General features: G+C 39.9%; 3 protein-coding genes across 4 annotated transcripts; all 3 read left to right on the top strand.

Moving 5' to 3' along the window:
• The first annotated feature begins 121 nt into the window (after positions 1 to 121).
• slc25a34 (solute carrier family 25 member 34) lies at positions 122 to 7823 on the top strand. Its single transcript, XM_020642323.3, has 6 exons — positions 122 to 270; positions 795 to 1530; positions 3835 to 3900; positions 6056 to 6208; positions 6316 to 6450; positions 6557 to 7823. The coding sequence occupies exons 2-6, from the start codon at positions 1099 to 1101 to the stop codon at positions 6734 to 6736; spliced, it is 966 nt and encodes a 321-aa protein (XP_020497979.2). The 5' UTR covers positions 122 to 270; positions 795 to 1098; the 3' UTR covers positions 6737 to 7823.
• Positions 7824 to 7952: 129 nt separating this feature from the next.
• On the top strand, positions 7953 to 10414 carry LOC109990360 (transmembrane protein 82-like). Its single transcript, XM_020642467.3, has 5 exons — positions 7953 to 8597; positions 8683 to 8869; positions 8998 to 9415; positions 9858 to 10042; positions 10185 to 10414. The coding sequence occupies exons 1-5, from the start codon at positions 8356 to 8358 to the stop codon at positions 10275 to 10277; spliced, it is 1125 nt and encodes a 374-aa protein (XP_020498123.2). The 5' UTR covers positions 7953 to 8355; the 3' UTR covers positions 10278 to 10414.
• A 1988-nt stretch (positions 10415 to 12402) lies between these two features.
• Positions 12403 to 19700, top strand: fblim1 (filamin binding LIM protein 1). Of its 2 annotated transcripts, none has more exons than XM_020642321.3 (8): positions 12403 to 12560; positions 12931 to 13293; positions 14232 to 14356; positions 16851 to 16944; positions 17046 to 17215; positions 17824 to 18002; positions 18188 to 18308; positions 18415 to 19700. In XM_020642321.3, exons 2-8 carry the CDS (start codon positions 12954 to 12956, stop codon positions 18523 to 18525), a joined length of 1140 nt encoding a protein of 379 aa, XP_020497977.1. In that variant the 5' UTR covers positions 12403 to 12560; positions 12931 to 12953; the 3' UTR covers positions 18526 to 19700. The 2 variants fall into 2 exon arrangements, with proteins under 2 accessions (XP_020497977.1, XP_020497976.1); XM_020642320.3 differs by having other exon boundaries at positions 14208 to 14356.
• The last annotated feature ends 181 nt before the right edge of the window (positions 19701 to 19881 follow it).

Here is a 19881-nt window from a genome sequence, read left to right as displayed (position 1 = left end):
CCTGTCCTGTAGAGACTCCACCCCCTCTTTGACCAGCTATAACCTTTTACCCAGAGAGCTCCTATTGGACAGGAGCAGGGGCCGTTTTGAGCAGAACCTTGCGATTGGTGCTCATTAGGGGATGTGGTGATGTGGCAGACAGGTATGAAACCCATTGGCTGTGCCATGAGACAGGGGGAAGAGACTTGTACAATGAATGTGCTGAGGACACATGTTTACAGTGATGGGAGAGAGGAAGAATGGAGCTGCTCAGGAGGACCACTCAACACTGTGAGTTTTGAATGAAGCAACCAAATTACAGAAGTATTTTATAAGGCCAGTGAGAGAAATTTTGCATGAGGGTTTTTTTTTTGTCTCCTGAACTTGTTCCGTGTTTGTTTATTCAGTTGTAAATATGTTTGAATGAATCTGAATGAAGTTGAGTGGGACTTGTTCATGTCAGGTGATCTGTGTGTGTGTGTGTGTGTTAGATGTTTTTGCACCATATGACGTTTGATTTAGTTTTAAATGCAGCGAGTTTTTTTTCTCTTGCGTCTGCAGGTGTACTGCTGCACATACTGTAACATTTTTGCGAGTGTAGAGTCAGGGAACGTTTTTTTTTTACATTTTTTTTATAAACTCTTATCATGTGAGGAGCTCAAACCTGAAGGTTTCTATTCGGGCATGAGTCCTTTCAGTCTTTTTCCTGATTGACTCTCTGTCCTCAGTGTCCTGTTAGTAGATCAGAGTCTATGTGTACATCTGCACCTTAAAATAAAAGTAAATTGAAACATGTCATGATACTTCTCTTGTAGATGGTGCCTTTCCTGAGCAGACATGCAGTAAAGGAAGCTAACGAAGGCCTCTGACAGACACCAAAAGGGCAAACTGGGCTGCAATAGCTCCTGAGAAACAGATATTAAATTAGTTATCATCACCTAAGCTTGTTTGTTTCTGACTTCAGTACAACACACTATCCCTGTTTCCTAACAAACCCAGAAGATTCATCACAAGGACTTAGAGAAAACACTGTGTAGAACACCTCTCAGGGATGACCAGTGCTCGCTGCTGAAGACTTCACCAGAAGAGTCTGTTTTTGGAGCCCAACCTTCCCACAGGATGGCGTCCACTGTGTCTGCCGTCCCCCGTGGTGTCTTCGGCCCCTCGCCGCCCCCTACGGCTGTCTGGCCTCCTCTGGACTTCGCCCTAGGTGCTGTCGCCTGCTGCGCTGCCTGTGTGTTCACCAACCCTCTGGAGGTTGTGAAGACCCGCTTGCAGCTTCAGGGAGAGCTGCTTTCTCGGGGGTCCTACCAGAGACACTACAGAGGAGTCCTGCAGGCCCTTTGGGTGGTGGGCCGCACAGATGGCCTGCGAGGCCTGCAGAAGGGACTCTCAGTGGGGCTGATGTACCAGGGTGTGATGAACGGAGTGAGGCTGGGCTCCTATTCCTACTGTGAAGCTCTGGGACTCACCTCGTTCCACGGGGGGAGTCTACTGTCAGGGGCAGCAGCTGGGGCTCTGGGTGCATTCATCGCCTCTCCTGCCTACCTGGTAAGTTCAGTTTCCTCAAGTTTCTGTTCTACACATCTCTGTTCTGATTTAAGTAGATGTCATCCTCAAATGGCTGAGATTTTTTTTGTTGTTGTTGCTTGTGACCCCGTATTATAAAGTATTTTCTAATTGCACACTCTCATCACATAACGCATGCATGGGAGTTTGGAGTAGATCATCTGCAGCATGGTTTTTATCAGCTCAGACTGATGAATTGAAAAGTTTTTTAGATGCAAAAATATACAGTCATTAACAAGGAAAAAGGTGAAGTTTAATAAAATAATAATTTGTATTGTAACTTGTAGGGTTTCCAGGCTGTAAACATTGTTTCGTTATAGCTCACCTCAATAGGTTTTAAAGAGACTAGAGATCAGTAGGTGTTACAGGCCATATGTAGGTTAATCCTACATGTGGCCACAAGCCTGCTGTGTTTAACAAAGATTTAGTTTGTTCAAAGAAACTGCAGTTCAAACTACAATTTGTATTGTCATAACTACAGAATGCATCAAGTTAATGCTTAAGTAGTAATATGTCTCTGAAATGTAGAATGAGATGTCAGCCATTGTGTCACTCTTTGTATTTTTGTGTGTGTGTGTGTGTGTGAGCCCTAAAGGTCATACAGTTACAGGACATTTGAATCCACATGTACCATTTAGACCGTTCAGATGAAGTTACACTCAACAGGGCACAGACGTGTTAAGGAAACCAAATAAGTGAATTAGTGGCGATTGACAAGAGCTAAAAGACAAGAAAACAAATGTAGAAAAATGACACCGGCAAACAATCACATACATTATTCAAAAGGTTCCAGCAGGGTGTTGTTTGCTTCTTTAGGTCTGCTGACATATCCAGGATCAGAAATCGGACAATTGTTTACCTTGTGGGGCGGACATTCTCAAACTGTGTGTCAGCTCTTTAAAACAGATCTGCTACTCTCTATGCAGGTCATGAAGGGATCCAGTCCTGACATTTCCAATTAAAGGATGGGGTGTAGAATCTAAAGATCACATTCTATTTAGAATTCATTTTTAAGCTCAACCAAAGCTCACATTAACTGAGTTTATTTAATCAGGATATGGTTTCCTGCACTTATGGTCTTTTTTTAAATTAAAAACATCCCATCATTTTGTGTTAATTCCCTACTGTACCACTGTAGAAACACAAAGAGGAATTTTTGCGCTAAAACACGATGAAAATGGATCATGCTTACTTTATTTAATTAAGCTCCAGTACAGAAAACAAATTCAAAGGCAGCATAAACACAGGGACACATGAAATCATGTGCGGTATTTCTGAAAGATAGACTTGAAATCTATGATCTAATAACAATGAGGATTTAAAAGAACTGACTCCATTCTGAAGTCTGTCGCGATTTTAATGGTGTGGAGAAAATGAAGAAAGCACATTGAGAAGCCTACATGAAAACTGGACATTTAAAGCCATCAGCACTTGGCCTGAACACAAACAGTGACATGAAAACACAGCAGCTCAGTTTCAAAGGAGGCTAAAGTTTCCTCCGTCTGTTTTTATCGAGCAGGAAGGCGTGTGAGTCAAAGTTACATTACATGGGTGTGTACAGCAGAAACAGGTTTATGTGAGTTCACGCCTAATTAATTACATCTTATATAAAAGAGTACATGATAAACAATATGATCATACACTGATTAACCCTATCCTGTCCAGATGGATTAGTGATACATTGTTTTCAAAAGATGAATGTGCATGTCATAAAGTTTATTATGTGTTTTGATATTAACACCAGTCATATTTCACTGTCTCTTATTTTACTACACTGTATATGACTGACCTCTGAGTGTCCTCTCTAATGCACCACAGGAGGAGTCATGTTGTTTATTCCTTTTAGCTGTCAGTCAATATGTGTCAAATCATCTGATCTCTTGCCTCTCATGGAAAGACAATATTGTTTGACATACTTGTGTAGATCTACAGTAGGTCACTAAATGTACCCTGCACGTTGCTCACACCTCCACTCTGCTGCCTGAAATATATACTGTGTGTCCTGTGGCTCCTCGCTTTGTGCCTCTGGCAGAGAGTGAAGGTTGGAAAAGGTTTATTTATTGACGCCTCAAGAGAGGCATCTGGATTGTGTGTATGCGATGTATTATGCAACTGTTACATCAACTGGGCCTTACCCAGTTCAAATGAATCACATAGGAAATTAGTCAAAGAAGTTCCCGACAGAGTATGTGTCATGTGACTTATGTGATTTGTGACCCATATACGAGTGTCAATCCTGATTTTTTTTGGTGTAAGATACATTTGTGTTCCATGTTTTGTTCATAGGTGAAGACCCATCTGCAGGCTCAGAGTGTGGAAGCCATAGCTGTAGGCCACCAGCATAACCATCTGGTAAGATGATTCAAATAAGACACATGAATACATTAATCTGTTTTATTTCATGTATGTATTCAGATGATTCACTGAAAGAATACCACAGTGTAAACATTCAATAGAAAGGATATGTGTTCATTCAAAATGTAAGTACTGGCAGAGAAATTTACATTAAGGATTCAAATTTAAAGACCTGTTTCTAAAAGGTGAACCCTACAAAGTGTTATGTTTGTTAATATTATTGATACATTAAGTATAAGCAGAATGGTAATGGTAAGGATGTGAGCCCTACCTACTTATTACACTCTCTGGCAGTTTAATATTGATGATGTGACATCATATTATCGATAGCTATCATATACTTTATATTGAAAATCTTCTCCTGTAGTCCATCCACATTGGTATTATCACATATGCTGACCTCTAAACCAAATGTCAGCTCAGTGTAAATGACCCTAAAGGTATGAAAAGGTATAGAAAGTCATTGCTTAAGCTGGGGCGGCTACACTCAGGACTTTAAGTGTGTGTATTTACTGTGCTTGATTGAAAGCTGCCTCACCTTTCTTTGGCTTTTCTTAAACCTGTAAAGCAGAACATCCTATTGTTCTTATAATTAACGTACACAGTCACGTCATTCACAGCATAGCTTCACCCAACCTTCATCTGACAACAGGTCACAGGTATGAAAAACACCTGTTTGTGCAGTGTCTTTAATTTGCAAACAGAAACAATAATGTAAAAGTACAAATCAATAAATGACTTTCTCTCAAATGCAATGAAAAAGTGGAAATAATTAAAATACTGAGCAGTACAACTTTAACATAGTAAACTCAAATAAATGTACCTGGTGAGAATTCACTACTGATGGAAACTGTGTTTAAATATTAAATTGATTTAGTTATATTACTTCTCAAATTGTAGAGATTTACAATAAAAAAAAATGGAGAATTACTGAGTATATACAAGTCAATACACATTGATACACACCACCTAAATGTCTATAAACAGGCCACTTTGTTATGGTTTCACTCAAAGTTGTATGCATGAATCAGGCTTTTACCTATAAATTAATTCTTTAAAAGAGGAAACACATCACTGTTAATGTCTACTTCTACATGATAAACGTCCACAGTGTCACTAGGTACTATTATCTAATACAGTGGTTCTCAAACTATGGTACGAGTACCACCGGTGGTACATGGGCTCCCTGTGGTGGTACGCAAAGAAATCTCACAGACATAAACAACAACAGGAGTACGCCTCATGTTTTGAAAAGTTCCACTCGATATTCCGTTATAGTTCAGTACTGAATCAACAGCAAGCAGCTGTAGGCCTGCATTAACAGAATATCTGTTAATGTAGGCCTACGTTAACAGATATTCTGTTAATGTAGGCCTACGTTAACATAATATCTGTTAATTAACAGAATATCTGTTAATGTAGGCCTACATTAACAGATATTCTGTTATTTGTTGGAGTTCCGCACACAATCGGCAGCAAGCAGCTGTACATTAACATTTTTAAAACGGAGCCAGGAGAAGCTTCAGTTTTGATGCATGTACGGACAGTGGACCTTATCGCTCCCGCTCCCTCTATCTCTCTCTCTCTGTAGCTCTGAAGCTGATGTGATTCTGCTGTTTTAACACTCTGTAGGAGTCGAGAGGGATTTTTTAAAAAAAAAGGCAGTTTTGCTATGTTGAACGCAGAGACTTATAATAAAGCGCCGCTGTTTGCACCAAGCCTGCGGAGGGCTCCCCTGCACTCTCTCAGGCACGCAGCAATTTTATGAATAAATGGAAAATTAAATGAGAACAGGTCGGAAATATACGTGGGCCCAGGTATCTTGTTTGTGTGGGAAACACTGGAGACTAAATATTTCCAAACAGGTTGTTGGTATAAAGTTGTCATTTTTATTGTTCTGCACTTTTGTGTGTGCAAGTTCTAGCGCTAGCCCTTAGTAGGCCTACAGTGTGGCTGCCAGCAGTCAATAATAAATAATATTCTTTTTATGAATTAATTTGCCTCTTGCCTGAAATGTGTGTTGAAATAGGCCTACAGTGTATTTCAACGTCTACCATAATGGTATTTTCGGGGGTGGTACGCAGTCTAAAACGTTTGAGAACCACTGATCTAATATGTCCGACACCAATGCCATTGTCTTCTTCTTTTTCAGGGGGCGTCTCATGCCTTTGCTACCATCTATAGAAGAGAAGGAGTGATTGGCCTTTGGAGGGGTGTGAACGGGGCCGTGCCTCGAGTCATGGTGGGATCAGCTGCTCAACTGGCAACCTTCACCTCGGCAAAGAACTGGGTGGCACATTCCCAGGTAGACGTGCTAAACAGCTGACATTTCTTTTACAGCACATGTATGAAAACAATTTAAGCAATGTGGTCGAGCCTCAGTTCATGATCTGTTTCTGTCTATCCTATCAGTGGTTTAGTCCGAACAGCTGGCTCACAGCGTTGTTAGCTGCCATGGTTAGTGGGGTTGCAGTGGCAATCACAATGACACCATTTGATGTTATAAGTACACGTCTTTACAACCAGCCAGTAGATGAGTCTCATAGGGTGAGTCTAAATATCCTCTAAAATGTGCTCTTGCACTGAGTAATGCCACAAAAGACTCTTGCAGGATGAGGTATTTTAGCTTCATGTTTTTCTGCTTACTTTTCAGGGGCGTCTGTATCATGGATTTTCCGACTGTATGCTGAAGGTGTGCCAAGCTGAGGGCCTGCTGGGGTTATATAAAGGCATGGGCCCGGTCTTCCTGCGCTTGGCCCCACACACCGTCCTTAGCATGCTGTTCTGGGACATAATGAGACAACAGACAGTGAAGGACAACCAGAGCCAGTGAAGGAGCTGAACTACCCTAAACCACTGGTGTATGACTGGCTGGACTGGACTCAGAGATATTGAAGTGGTCCATCAATTAATGAAACACTGAATTGAAAGCAAAAGTTGCATTTGGGTTAATGCTCATATTTGCTTAGACCTAATAGAGTTGTAAGCTTAGCAATAGGACTGGAAACAAGGAAGTTGTTATCTTGACCTCCAAAAGGTTAAATCTTATGTGTTAAAAAGGTTCATTCATGTTTTTTTTTTTAAATGACCGAGACTGTTTTTTGGCTATAATGCTAACATCCTGGAGTCTCAGCTGGTTGCTTATTGTGGTAGTCTACTCAATAGGAAATGGCAAATTGTCATTTTGTACAGATTAAACAAGATATGGCACGCAACACTGGGAAGTCCTTGAAGTGGAATTTGATACAACAGAATCAGGCTAGGTACTTTTTGATGTTTGCAGTCTTTATGTTAGGCTGGCAGCTGCTGGCTCTAGCTTCATATTTACTTTACAAAAACAAGGGTGGTATTTACTGTCTTCTCTGCCAATCAAGTGGATCAGCTTATTTCTGTCTGAAGAGGGCCAGACTGATGAGCGTTGAAGTGCTTGAGGAAGATCAACACTTGCTGCAGAGACTACAAACATTTTCAGGGGTTCCTATGGAGTACTCAAACATTTGAAGTTGTTAATAAGCTATCTGATATTGCCTTAGTACCTCAAACATACAAGCCACGTCTCAGAAGGTCTCCTCACAGTAGAGCTGATATGAGAGACTGGCTTGCTTATCAATGGACTGCAGATAATCTGAAAGAATCATCTCTGTATATCATGCTGGGTCTGTTTGTCTGCTGATATTTGATCATTTTAAGTTAAATGCATTATTCTACTTGCCTTATCTGCTAGGTGTAAAACTAAGACTTCTGATAAAAATGCCTTTAATAACTAACACATAAACTACTGGTACCTTAAGCACAGAACACGATTTAATGTGATGTTTTTATGTACAGCACTTGAACAGATCGAGCCTTTGAACAGCACTAAATGAGAATATGAAAGACATTTTTGTATGACCTGTAAATAAATGTGTTTTTGAATTGTATTAGATTGAAGTGCTGCATCTTTTTTTGAAGATCTTTTGAAGGGCTTTTTGCTTTTATTAAGATATATCATTGGATAAAGTAGGAAAATCGGGAGAGAAGGCGCAGGTTGGACTGCCCACTTGAAGGACTACAGCCCCGGCACATGGGGCGAAACCCAACCACTTGGCCATCTGCGCCCCATTTGCTGCATCTTTGAAATACCTGATATCTAAGAACCACTGTTAGCAAAGTGGGACTCGTGATACGTTCTGATTGCTCCCCTCAGTGTAATCATCTGTCTGAGTGTACTTTCAATCGCTTTCATCAGGAAATGATTGAGCAGGCAAACTCACTCAAATCACCTCTGACCTTTGAAACTTAAACATGAAGGACACTCAGACCTGATCAGGAGAAATAAAGTCAAAGAAGAGGTTTGGCTCGCAGGGATTCAGCACTTGTAGTTTTTAATCATGTTCTTGGACCATTAGTGGTATGAGCAAGTGTTAGTTGCCTTTTTTTGTGTTCCCTTCTTGAAAAAAGAACAACATAAAAATGTTTCTCCTATTACCTTGGATCCTGGGAACGTCTGAATGGACACCTTTTTATTCAAACCCAATGGATAGCCTTTTTCAAGGTGAGTTTAATATTGTCTGTACTTCTGTGTCAAGTTTCTTTACTGACTTTTTATACTCATTCACTTGTGTTTGTACTTTTAACAAAGGACTTGTTGGTGCGTGTGCAATATCAATGGTCTGCAATTTGATGAGAGTTTACTACTTTGTTCAAACATGCAGGTGAGTATCATACATCATAAGTTAAGAAGAAATATAGAGATTCCCATTGCAGCAGTATTTGTTATCTCCATTTCTTATCTAACAGTGATTCTGAAACTGAGAGCACACAAAGCTCACCCTCACCTGGTAATAATCTGAGCTGGGACTGGAGATCAGCTCTCCAGTTCTGGTCTCTGACAGTCCTCCTGCCCCTGGTGGGCTCAAGGGTCTCCTCCCTGATGGTTCTGGAGTTTTCTCTCAGAACTGTCTCAGCTTGGGCATCAGCAGGACGGGTGAGCTCTTCAAATACAGTAAAAGCTAAAAACACACTGATTGAGGATTGTTTTACATCCACATTTCCTATTATTCTTAATTTCTATCAAATCATCTCACCCACCCTTCTGAATCCATCTGAACTCAGGATGCTAATGTCAGAGACCTGGACATGCTCCTGATCCAGAGTCAGTTCTCCCTGGGCTGTGGCCTCTCCTGCACTATGGCCTTTCTCCATCAGGGGGCCCCACACAGCTCTCTCAGCTTGTTCCTGGCAGCTGCTCTCAGTTGGGCACTGGCAGGTGTCAGCCACAGTCTGTGGCTTCATGTGGCCAGACTGTTCCCTCTACACAGCACAGAGCGGTACTGTTGGAAATGCATCAGCCTGCTGACCTCTGGACACACCATCCTTACTACACTGCAAAGAGTGGTCATTTTGTTCTTCGCTCTGGCCACTGTGGCCTCCACCGCTACGGTTTACGACCACTTCCTGTCCCAGAAGGATGCTCTGAAGTTCTGGACTCCACTGACACTCTGCTACACCATGTTGTTGGTCTATATTCAAGGTGAGGGTTGAAGTGCTGCATTTTAAAAACCTTTTTGTAGAAAGAAACAGTTTTAGATTAGATCAGATAAATGTATTAAAGCACAGAATGAAAGTTGGTTTGTTTACACCTACAAAGGGAAAAATGGCAAAAGGGATGCGAGCCATTCAAGTCAAATTAATTAACACATATTTTAATAGGACTTTAGTGTAGCTCAGGATCACCTCACCACTGATTAAAACAAATATTAAAATTTTCCTACCCCTACCTTAACAGAGGAACAATGAAATAGAAAATGAAACAAGGCCCCCTTTTATAATTATAATACACTAACAACACATTAATTAAAGTAGGTTTGAAATGATCAATCCAAAACAATTCCCGCGTCTCAGGAAAAAAGCAGGTATCATGTCATTCAACAGTTACTTTTTTTACCTTGTCATTTTTTTGTACTGTTGCATAGAGGATCAGAATCGTAACGCTGGTTCAGAGTCCGTGCTGCGCACTGTAGTGATGCGGCTGGGAGCCTTACTGGTGCTTATGCTGACTGTGGGAGACTGGACCGATGTCCTTCAGATCCCCATCACTTTCCTGGGTGAAGCTGCCTGTTTGCTGCCCTCACAGGACCTGCTGCAAGCTGTGTTGAAGGTCTGTTTTAATCCTTTCTTCACATTTGATTCATAAACTCATTTATTATTTCTGTTTGTGTTTTCATCAGATAACCAGTGCTTTAAAATCATGTGAAGAAATGTTTAAAAAAAAGTGACGATTGACTGTGGTTCATTTTTAGGAAGAAGAAGACACACAAGTGAGCAAATACAAACCTAGCTCCAGTCACAAAACAAGAGAAAGCACAAGGAAATCATCATCGGATGAAAGATGATGGTGTACCTGAAATCTACCTCAATCTCAAGAAGTGTGAAGAAGAAGAAGAGTTATACTGGACATTGATACATCAAAATTGTGTGTTATTGTGTCCATGGTGTTGTTCTCCTGGTGAAATAAATTGCTGGAATATTCCTCTTTGTTATCAGTTCTTATTGTTGTTGCCTTTTATGTAAAACAGAAGGAGGTTATTCTGTAGCAGCGGTTGTTTTCCTTTTTAAGATCGTAAGATGATTTATAAATAATGAATGTAAGTTAGCGGGCTCAGATCAGGAGGGTGTGTAGATGTTGGATACCACATTTACACTGATGGCCTCCTGTGGGTCACCATATGTCAACAATTATAGGACACTCCACCAAATGTACACAAGGATCAGTTTACTCACTATTCACAGCACTGCTGAGCCTGTGAAAACAGTTGTATAAAGTATCATATATACTTTTGAATTATGTTATAACTTTGTAACTCTAGAGTTGGCTTTAGAAAGGCATGAGGGTCTAATAATGTTATGCATCCTGTGCATTATGGGAACATAAGATCAGGGTTTCAGGAGCGTGAGCCTCTCTAAAGAGCCACTGTTCATTCACTTTTTTTTCATTCTGTTTTTGGTCTGTTGCTCACAATTTCCCCAACCAGTGTTACTTTACTCATTTTGAGTATGGCTTTTCCCATCAAAGCAATATTTGGCTAAATTTACAATATTTACCCAATCTTTCTATTTTTTTAAAAAAAACCTTGAAACTAAGTTAATGCTTTACTTTTGAGCATGTCATTTACTTTTGTTTCTCCTATCTTCCTGCTTTTCTTCATATGTGTCCTATTGTGATTCTTCATTGTTTCTCTTGTTGTTTCTTCCTGTTCCTTTTCCGTTATTTCCCTCCATTCTCCTTCTTTTGCTGCCCTGCTTATACCCAATAGGATAGCTTATCTTTTGATTTGGGTCAAACTTCCTGTTTGATGTTGGTTTAGTAAAACACAAAGTCATGCTGTAAAAGGAGAAAGGGGGAAAGAGGTTCAGGGAGTTTAATGAGGAGTTTGGCTGTTTTTTGTAAGGGGGTGGAGCTTGGAGGTCTGGGGATTGTGTCATCATTAGGCATGCTCCCTCTTGCAGCTGTGACATCACTGCAGCATTCCTTTCCTCAGAGCTGGAACAACAGAGACCCCAATCTCTCTCCTCATCTCTGTCTCCTGTTCCCCCTCTCTCACACATTCCTGACTCACTTTTCCACAGTACTCCACACTGATCAGGGAAGTTTTTATTCTTTTCTTATTGTTGTTTCCATTCTCTCTTTTTGGCTCTTTGGAGGGGAGTAGACCTCATAAGTTTTGGCTGCAGAAACCAACCAAAACATTTGCTGATCGGCAGACCTGATAGTGCTTAGAGCAGCAAACACAACAAAGCAGCTTTTTCATAGCTCAGGCATCACTTATCCCCCCTCCTCCTCTTCCAATTACCCAATATCTCCTCTTGCACAATGCCCGGATTCTTTGCACTGTAACACAGCTGCTTTCTTTGCTGTTACTTTATTAGATTCAGTTTGAAGTCCATCATATATTATCAGACTCTGTGTGGCACAACTGGAAGAAATGCCATGTGGCACTGATAATGAGTCAAGGCCAAAGTGATAAAGTGTAGGGGGGAAGGGAAGAAGGCACGAGGGAAAAGAGAAAAGGAGGCAGAGTAAATGAGGGATGAAGAGAAAATAAAGCTGACAGAACAATAAAAGAGAGCTGCACAGGACAGAGAAGAGATAAAGAGTTACAGGAAAAGGCAGGCACTGTCACATCCTGCTGACATGTAAAAACATGTTTTTTGCCCCTGCTTGTGGTCAAAAAACCTTATGAGACTTACTGATACGGTCAATAACATTTGAACAAAGTCCAACCGCATGCTTTTCGGTTGGAATGCAATTTCAAAGTATCTTTAGTACATGTATCTGTACACATGCCTACATGGGTGTGTGTGTTTGCCTGCCAGGTTTACATAGTAAATGAATGTGTCATGTTTTAACTCCTCTTTGCTCAAGATTAAATGTTCACCTTTTACGGTTGGGAGGGAGGTTGTATTGTCATTCAGCCAGAGAAGGAGGAGGGGTCGACGGACGAGCGAGCTGGGGAGAGAGGGAGGGAGGTACAGAGGGATAAGGAGTGGCTTTCTGCTGATAGTCTCCCTCTCTGCCGGAGTAAAACTTCTCTGTGTGGCAGCTCACAGGAGGGAAACAAACCAGACGTTTTGGAGATACAGAACAGGGAAGGAGAGAGAAGAAAAGTTTCTCACAGGTATGTAATGGCAGCTCACAGACAGAGGGAGCGAGTTTAAAGGAAACACATTATTCAGAAATGTGATGTGATTGTACTTCTGAAACTTATCATTATGGGCAATGAAAGCTGTTAGTGTTTGAATGTACCTTTCTATAGAGAGAGTAAACTTCTACTAAGTTGACTTTAAAGGACGTATGCTCTTAGATAAAATATTAATGATATCAAAGGAATGAAATGTTGTTTACTTCTTATCACTGAAAAAGATCCAAAAGTAAGTCTGGTGTAAATGATGTTTCTCTTTTTCATCTTTTTCCTTTGAAACAGGACAAAAAACATTTAGTCTGGGTAGCAGTCCTGTGTCGTTTTAATCGTTCTGTCCTCCTGTCAGGTTGTAGGTGGTGTAATACAGTCATGGCATCAGCAGCTCCACCAAAAAGGATGGTGTCCTCTGTCTTCATCACTCTAGCTTCTCCTCATCGAGCCACTCTGACACAACAGAAGCCCGCCCTCCAGGCTCACAGTGCACCTGCCAGAGAGAAGCAGCACACGGCTATACGAGTCAGCCCGAGTGACAGCATCCCCAAAGTCAGACATAAGAAAGACTCACAGTCTGAGACTCACAGCAGAGTAGACAGCAGAGGCCAGACTCATACCGAGGCCCCGACCAGAGTCACAGACCCTCAGAGCCCATCACCTGCCCAACATGGACCAAACAGAAGGAAGCTGCAACAAGATGACAAATCTGCTTCAGGTATTCATGATAAAATCAGTTTATGTTAGATTCAAGGCCGATAGATATTTAGATTTCCTGATATTTATTTCAGAAGTTGATCAAACATGCCATTACCAGATATCTGGGACTTGTCTTTCAACAACTTCGTTTTAGAAGGCTGCTTTTGATTCACTTGTTAAGGTGGGGAAGTTATTCCCTGGAAACAAATGAAATTTGCTTTCCTGACATTTACAGTCATATCTTATTTCATTTACAGAGGGTCTTGATCAATTACAGACATGGAAGATTCTATTGGTGTTTTACTGTAAGGTTGACATTTGTGACTGCAGTTGGAGGTGTGAGATATGTGAAGAATTATATTGTTTGAGTCAGTGTTGGTTGCTGCTGAACACTAGCATTTGAAAATGAAAGAAAAGTCTGGGAATGTGTAGTAAATGAAAAAGGCAAACCAGACCTCTGCAGCTGTCTTCTTATTTGAAGATAGCCAATGGAGGTTACATGAACCATGTTAGCAAATTAGACAATTGTTTATTTTTGGGTAATGTAGTTTTAGAAAGGATTGGAGTAAAATATATCATGTATCTGAATACTGCAAATGTTTATATATATATATATAAAGTTATCCATTGGGAGATGGAGTGTTACAGAGGTGCAATGCTAACTTGCTGAAATTCAGAAAATCTCTCTCTCTCTCCTAACCCTAGCTGGATTTAGAAAGTAATGTATCAGGCTGGAAACCTAAAGGATTCTCTGCAGGGACAGGCAGAAACGCTGTCACTTTAGTGTCTCATATATGAGGAGCAAAAGTTGTGCTTAAAAACACAACAGCACAAACTTTAATTTCTTATCTTATTCAATGTATGAATTGTTTGTAAAAAAAAAAAAAAAAAGATGTATATAGAAACTAAAAGTGAAACCATCCTGCCATACAGATCTCATCCCTCTTCCTCGTTCAGCTGCTGAGCCTTCATCTTTGGGCACATCCCTCTCTGAAGAGTCAGCTTTTCCACCACCTCTTCCTACTCAGACACCTCCCTCCCAGCTTCAGACCCCACGACAGCAGTCCCCTAAAAACAAAGCGGTATGAACTCTTCTCTTACAATGTTAATTAAAACCTGACACATTTGCATAACCAACTTCTTCTTGTTAACAGCAAACATTTACTGTGTTCAATACTCAATCTAAGAATTCCTCAAAGATATTTTCCTTCAGTAGACCTGGCATTGTTTCCCACAATGATGGATTACTACTTTCCACAGCTTTTACAGATCCTGGATATGTTGTGGCCTGGTTGTACAGAATAATCTGCAAAACACATTATGAAGGAACAGTTGTCCTTTAGATATTGGAAAATGATCAAACCTGTTCACTTTTTCCATATGAAATGGAACACTTTTGTTGATGTCTGTTGATGTCATCTCATCTCATCTCTGTAGAAACAACCATAGTGCAAAGCATAGAGAGGTCTGTGTTACAACAAGAAGTTTGACAAAATGCTGACTATTACTTGTAATATTCTTTACTCTTACTTGTAGAAATTTAGAGATGGAATTTATTTAGACTAAAGGAAGCTCACATTTTTATATGTGGAGATTAATTTTAGGCTTGGAGTAGTCCTGCAGCTCCTACCAGTTTTGAAATTTTGTTACAGAGTAAAAGGCGATGTCATGATTCAGGATCAACTCAAGCAAATACTTAAACAGAACAGGCCTTGAAGAGAAGATCGAGGCACAGTTCGGGGAACGCGATGCAAGGCAGATGTGACAGGGAGTACAGGATGTTACAAATTGCAAGGGCAATAACATCACAAGTTCCATCATGACACCTTGCTGGCGGTGGAGCTTAATTGCTTCTTCACCTATAGTGTAAGATGAAAACACCAATCTCAAAGACAACTACACCATCTGATACAGACTCTCAGACACATTCTATGCAGGAACACAAGGTGAGACAGGTGCTCAGAACAGTGAACCCAGGAATGCAGGTGGCCCCAACGGTGTAACTGAGAAGTTAGTCCAGGCGTGTACCTGGCCTCAAGTCAGCCTGCTTATGGCAGGCTGACTTGCAAAGAAGCCGGTGGTGGACGGTCTTAATGAAAACAGACCTTCAGCACTTACCCCTATTGTGATGTAATGTTTTGAAAGAATGGTACCAAGGAAGATCAGAGCTAGCCTGCCTCCCTCCTTTGACCTGCATCAGTTTGCATATACAGGTCAAACCGGTCGACGGAGGATGCTATCACTATAGCTCTCCACAAAACACTCAAACACCTGGAACACAGAGGGAGCTACGTACCAATGGTCTTTATAGATATGATCAATCATTCCTGACATTCTTATCAGCAAACTGTCTTACCTGGGACACCACACACAAACACACACACAAACACACACACACCTGCACTTAGATTATAGACTCAAATTTTAAGATAACACCACTGTGGTCGAGCTTATTTCAGGAGGAGGTGAGTCTGCCTATATAACATCCAGGGGCTGTTGACATGGTGTTCAAAAAACCACCTGCCGCTGAACACTCAATAAAAAAAAAACCTCACCATAGACTTAAGGAAGTGCAGAGCAGACTTGGTGGACAAAGTTCACATCTACTTAGGAACCCACATATCAGACATCTATCCTGGTCCACCAACACCATGGCTGTGGTCAAAAAGCCACAGCAGCACTGCACTTCAAATGTCCTCATGAGAAACAACCTCAGTTAAAAGCTGCTTGTGACCTTTAACTGCTTCAATATAGAGGGTGTGCTGACATATACAGCCTTACTGAGTGGTATGCAGGCTGCTCATCAGCTGATTTAAAAAAAAAAACTTTACAGAAGGTCATTGACACAGCACAAAAAATCATCGGCTGCCCCCTTCCCTCACTTCAAGACATTGCAAATACCTACTTACTCTCCAGAGCTACAAAGATTAAAGATTTCCCTCACCCTGGATACCACCTGTTTGATCCCCTGCCCTGAGGCATGCACTAGGTCACTAGAACACGGACTACCAGGCCTTTGAACAGTTTATACCACGAGGACATTCACATACAAAATAAACAGCTGTACTACTGGCACTTCACCTTGTAATTTTATCTCAATGAACAGTGGTTATTTTTTAACATGAATACATGTTATGTTATGTTATGTGCTTGTCTGTGAAAATGTTTCAAATATCTGCATGCAAGTGTGACCTTTTAACTCAGATGCCCCAACCAAGAGTGTCACTCGTAATCTCTTATTCTGTGAAATGACAATAAAGGTGCTCAATTCCATTCAGAAAAAAAGTTATTACACTTTTTGAAAAACTTAACAGCAGCATTTTTTTTTTACTAAAAGTAGAAGGATATTTGTATCTATAGCTGAATTCTTCAAAAGCAACAAAAGTAGAATTGTCTTAAAGCCTTACTTTGAAATAGAATTTGAATGCTTTAAAAAGTTTATTGTTGTGAAAATCATAAAATAGTGTACTTCGTTCTTGATTCTGTTGGGTAACTCTCACGTTTCAGCATGTAAACAACTACCCTTTCCCTCCTTTTGATTTAAGTTTGACATGAACATGTTTCTTTATATTTTAGGTAGAAACAATCACACCATCTATTGGATTGAAACAAGATGATCGGTCCGAGGAGATCCCTAAAACTGGCCAAAACACAAGCAGCCAGAGTAAAGGTAACATTATCTGTATATGCAAATTCACCATTACAACCTTCACTTCCCCTGGACCCACATTATTAAAACCTGGTTTGTCATTTGATGTTTGTGTATTGCAGAGGTGTGTGGCTTCTGTCGGAAACCTGTGGCTCTTTCTGAACCCGCAATTGAAGCTTTAAACAGAACGTACCATGAGGACTGCTTCCAGTGTAGATCCTGTCACAGTCCTCTGGCAGGCAAACATTACTACAACAAAGCTGGAATCCCACTCTGTGAAGACTGCTACCAGGTAGAGTCAATCCATCCTCAAATACTGAATCTCAGAGCTGTCAAGAACAATGCCAATACTGTGTTTCTGCATGCTAATTAACTGACATCATACATGCTTTACATTTCTTCTGTCTTTCCATTTTTGTTATTACAGCATAAATCTTGAAATCTAAACATCAAAGTTAACATTGTGAAATCTCATTGTAGTGTCTATGTTTTGTTGTTTCAATATTAACATGAGTTTGACTGAAATGAAGTCCAAACTAAATTTTAATTAATGATGTTCAATGTGGTATTTAATTCTACACATATACAGGTCAATGACACTTTTTCTTTAGAAAGTTAATATAAGCTTAGGGCTGCTTGGAAAGATGAAAAACATAAAAAATGGAAAGCAAGTAAAGGAAATGGAAAGCAATATATGAGATGTTTGATGTATATGGGTTAAACAAAATAACTAAAGCAGTCTTTATTCTATTTTGTGTTCTAGTCGTCTGTTTTCTGTAAAACTCTAACATGATTTGTATGGGCTACTTTGAAATTGTATACACTTGCGAAAAATAAAAAAGATAAATATGTAAAAAAAAGAAATTTGAACTTGAATGACCCTGTATTCTTGTCTCTTAGGCCAGTCTGGAGCTCTGCTGGGCCTGTGGGGAGTCAATCACAGACCATGTGATCCGAGCACTAGAGAGAGCGTACCATCCCTCCTGCTTCACCTGTGCAACTTGTAAACAGAAAATAGGAGAGCAACCTTTTGCTCAAGGAGAAGTTGGAGAAGTGTATTGTCTCCCAGACTATTACAGGTAAATCCATCACATAATCCATCAAATAAATCTTTTGTGAAATGTGAGTCAGAAAAATAATTTTATTTTTCTATATATAAAGACTATAAAGTAAGTGTCGGTTTACCTTAAAGCTTTGAAAGGTGCAATACAAAAAGAGTTGCCTTGTCTAATATTGTCTTTCCACTGATATGTTGTCCATAAAGGAAGTATGCTCCAAAGTGTAACGCCTGCAATCAGCTAATCATCCCAAAAGAAGATGGCACTGACAGCTATAATGTTGAGTGTCTGGGACACGCCTATCATGAGAAATGCTACAGATGTGAGGTAGGCATTAAGCGAGCAAACAGCTTAACCAACACAATGACATGTATGCAAACACTCTGACTTAATATTCATACTCACAATAATAAGTCTTTAATTCTGTATGCAGGTCTGTGTCATCCAGCTCTCTACTGAACCCAATGAGCACGGCTGCTATCCTCTAGAGGGGAAGATGCTCTGTAAAACGTGCCATCTGAACATGGTCTCAGGCCAGCACTAACGCAGACCCGCCATAAACTGCAACTAGGGGGGAAGTGCCATGAAAAGGACGGGAGACTGTGCATGTGCTCTGGAAAACAAACATTACACATCTTCTTTTGTGGAACAATAATGAAATATGCCTCTTTTTTTACACTATGTCATACTTTTTTAAGATCTTCCAATTTGACCTTTATACTTGATAATTTTGCACTCCAGTCTACAAAATATAGCCTAGCAGATTTATTTATGTAACATGAATGTACATAGAGCATTATTTGTTTTATCTTTTTACATCTCAATCAATATACTGTTTCTCAATTTCTTTTAAAAATTCATTTAAAAAAAAGTTACCAAAAATACATTCAAATACATTATCTCTCGACAGGCTCCAGCTAGAACCCTCAGACTATGACCAAGTATAAAGATGTGGCAAAAACCAATACTTAAATCACAATGGTGTAACATGTAAAACCACAATCGAGTCATTCTTTCCTTTAAACTGCACAGACTTAATTAAAGTACGTCGCATGAATTCTGTGGATTGATGGACTGAATGTCATCATTCCTTAGGATTGTTCTATTCACTTACTCTGGTTAAGCAGACAAGAACAACCTTTAGACAACCAATCCAACTCAGCAACAAAATTGCAAAATAAATATGCTGCTCTTTTCTTACTAAGCCCCAGGAGCCTTTAAAGCAGAACAATGGTTTTTAAATATTCAAGTTCAAAATCTTCGTAGCTAAATTTGTAATGGTTGTATAGTGCAACAGAGGAAATGGAAATAAAACCTGAAAGTAATTAGGAATGACCAAAACAAATAGGTACTTTTGATGTGACTGTCATGACAACGGACCAAAGGTGCTCACTATTTTTAGCTCTTTAAAATAAAACAAATTCACATTGATTTGCCATTTCAACATTAAAGTCTAATTCAGATCACACCCAACATATTTTTTTTTATTCTAGAACTAAGGATTACATGTCTGTGGAACTATCTGTGTATCGGAAACATTTATTACTTTTTTTCTTTTTCTTCTTTTTTAATTTTTTATTTCTTTGATTGAACAAGGTTTGTACTTTTATGGTGTGTATTGCCTTTATTTTCATCTCGACTTTAAATGAAGACTGTTTAATTTGGGAAGAAGCAAAAAAGTTGAATTCATCTAAAATAAAAAATGACCTTGAAAGTTTACCATTAACCCTTTTGGATTTTTTCTGCCACCTGCAGCCTTACTTGATCCAGTAAGTCCACTGGCATTTGGTGACTTATGTTAACCACTGTCGCCTGTCTTGTCAATGTGTGTGTGTGTGTGTGTGTGTGTGTGTGTGTGTGGGGGGGGGGGTGTTAGTGTGTAGCATTTTGACATCTTCAG

The sequence above is a fragment of the Labrus bergylta genome, chromosome 5 (assembly GCF_963930695.1).
Source record: "Labrus bergylta chromosome 5, fLabBer1.1, whole genome shotgun sequence".
NCBI classification, from domain to species: domain Eukaryota; kingdom Metazoa; phylum Chordata; class Actinopteri; order Labriformes; family Labridae; genus Labrus; species Labrus bergylta.
This window is presented reverse-complemented; position numbering and strand designations above follow the sequence as displayed.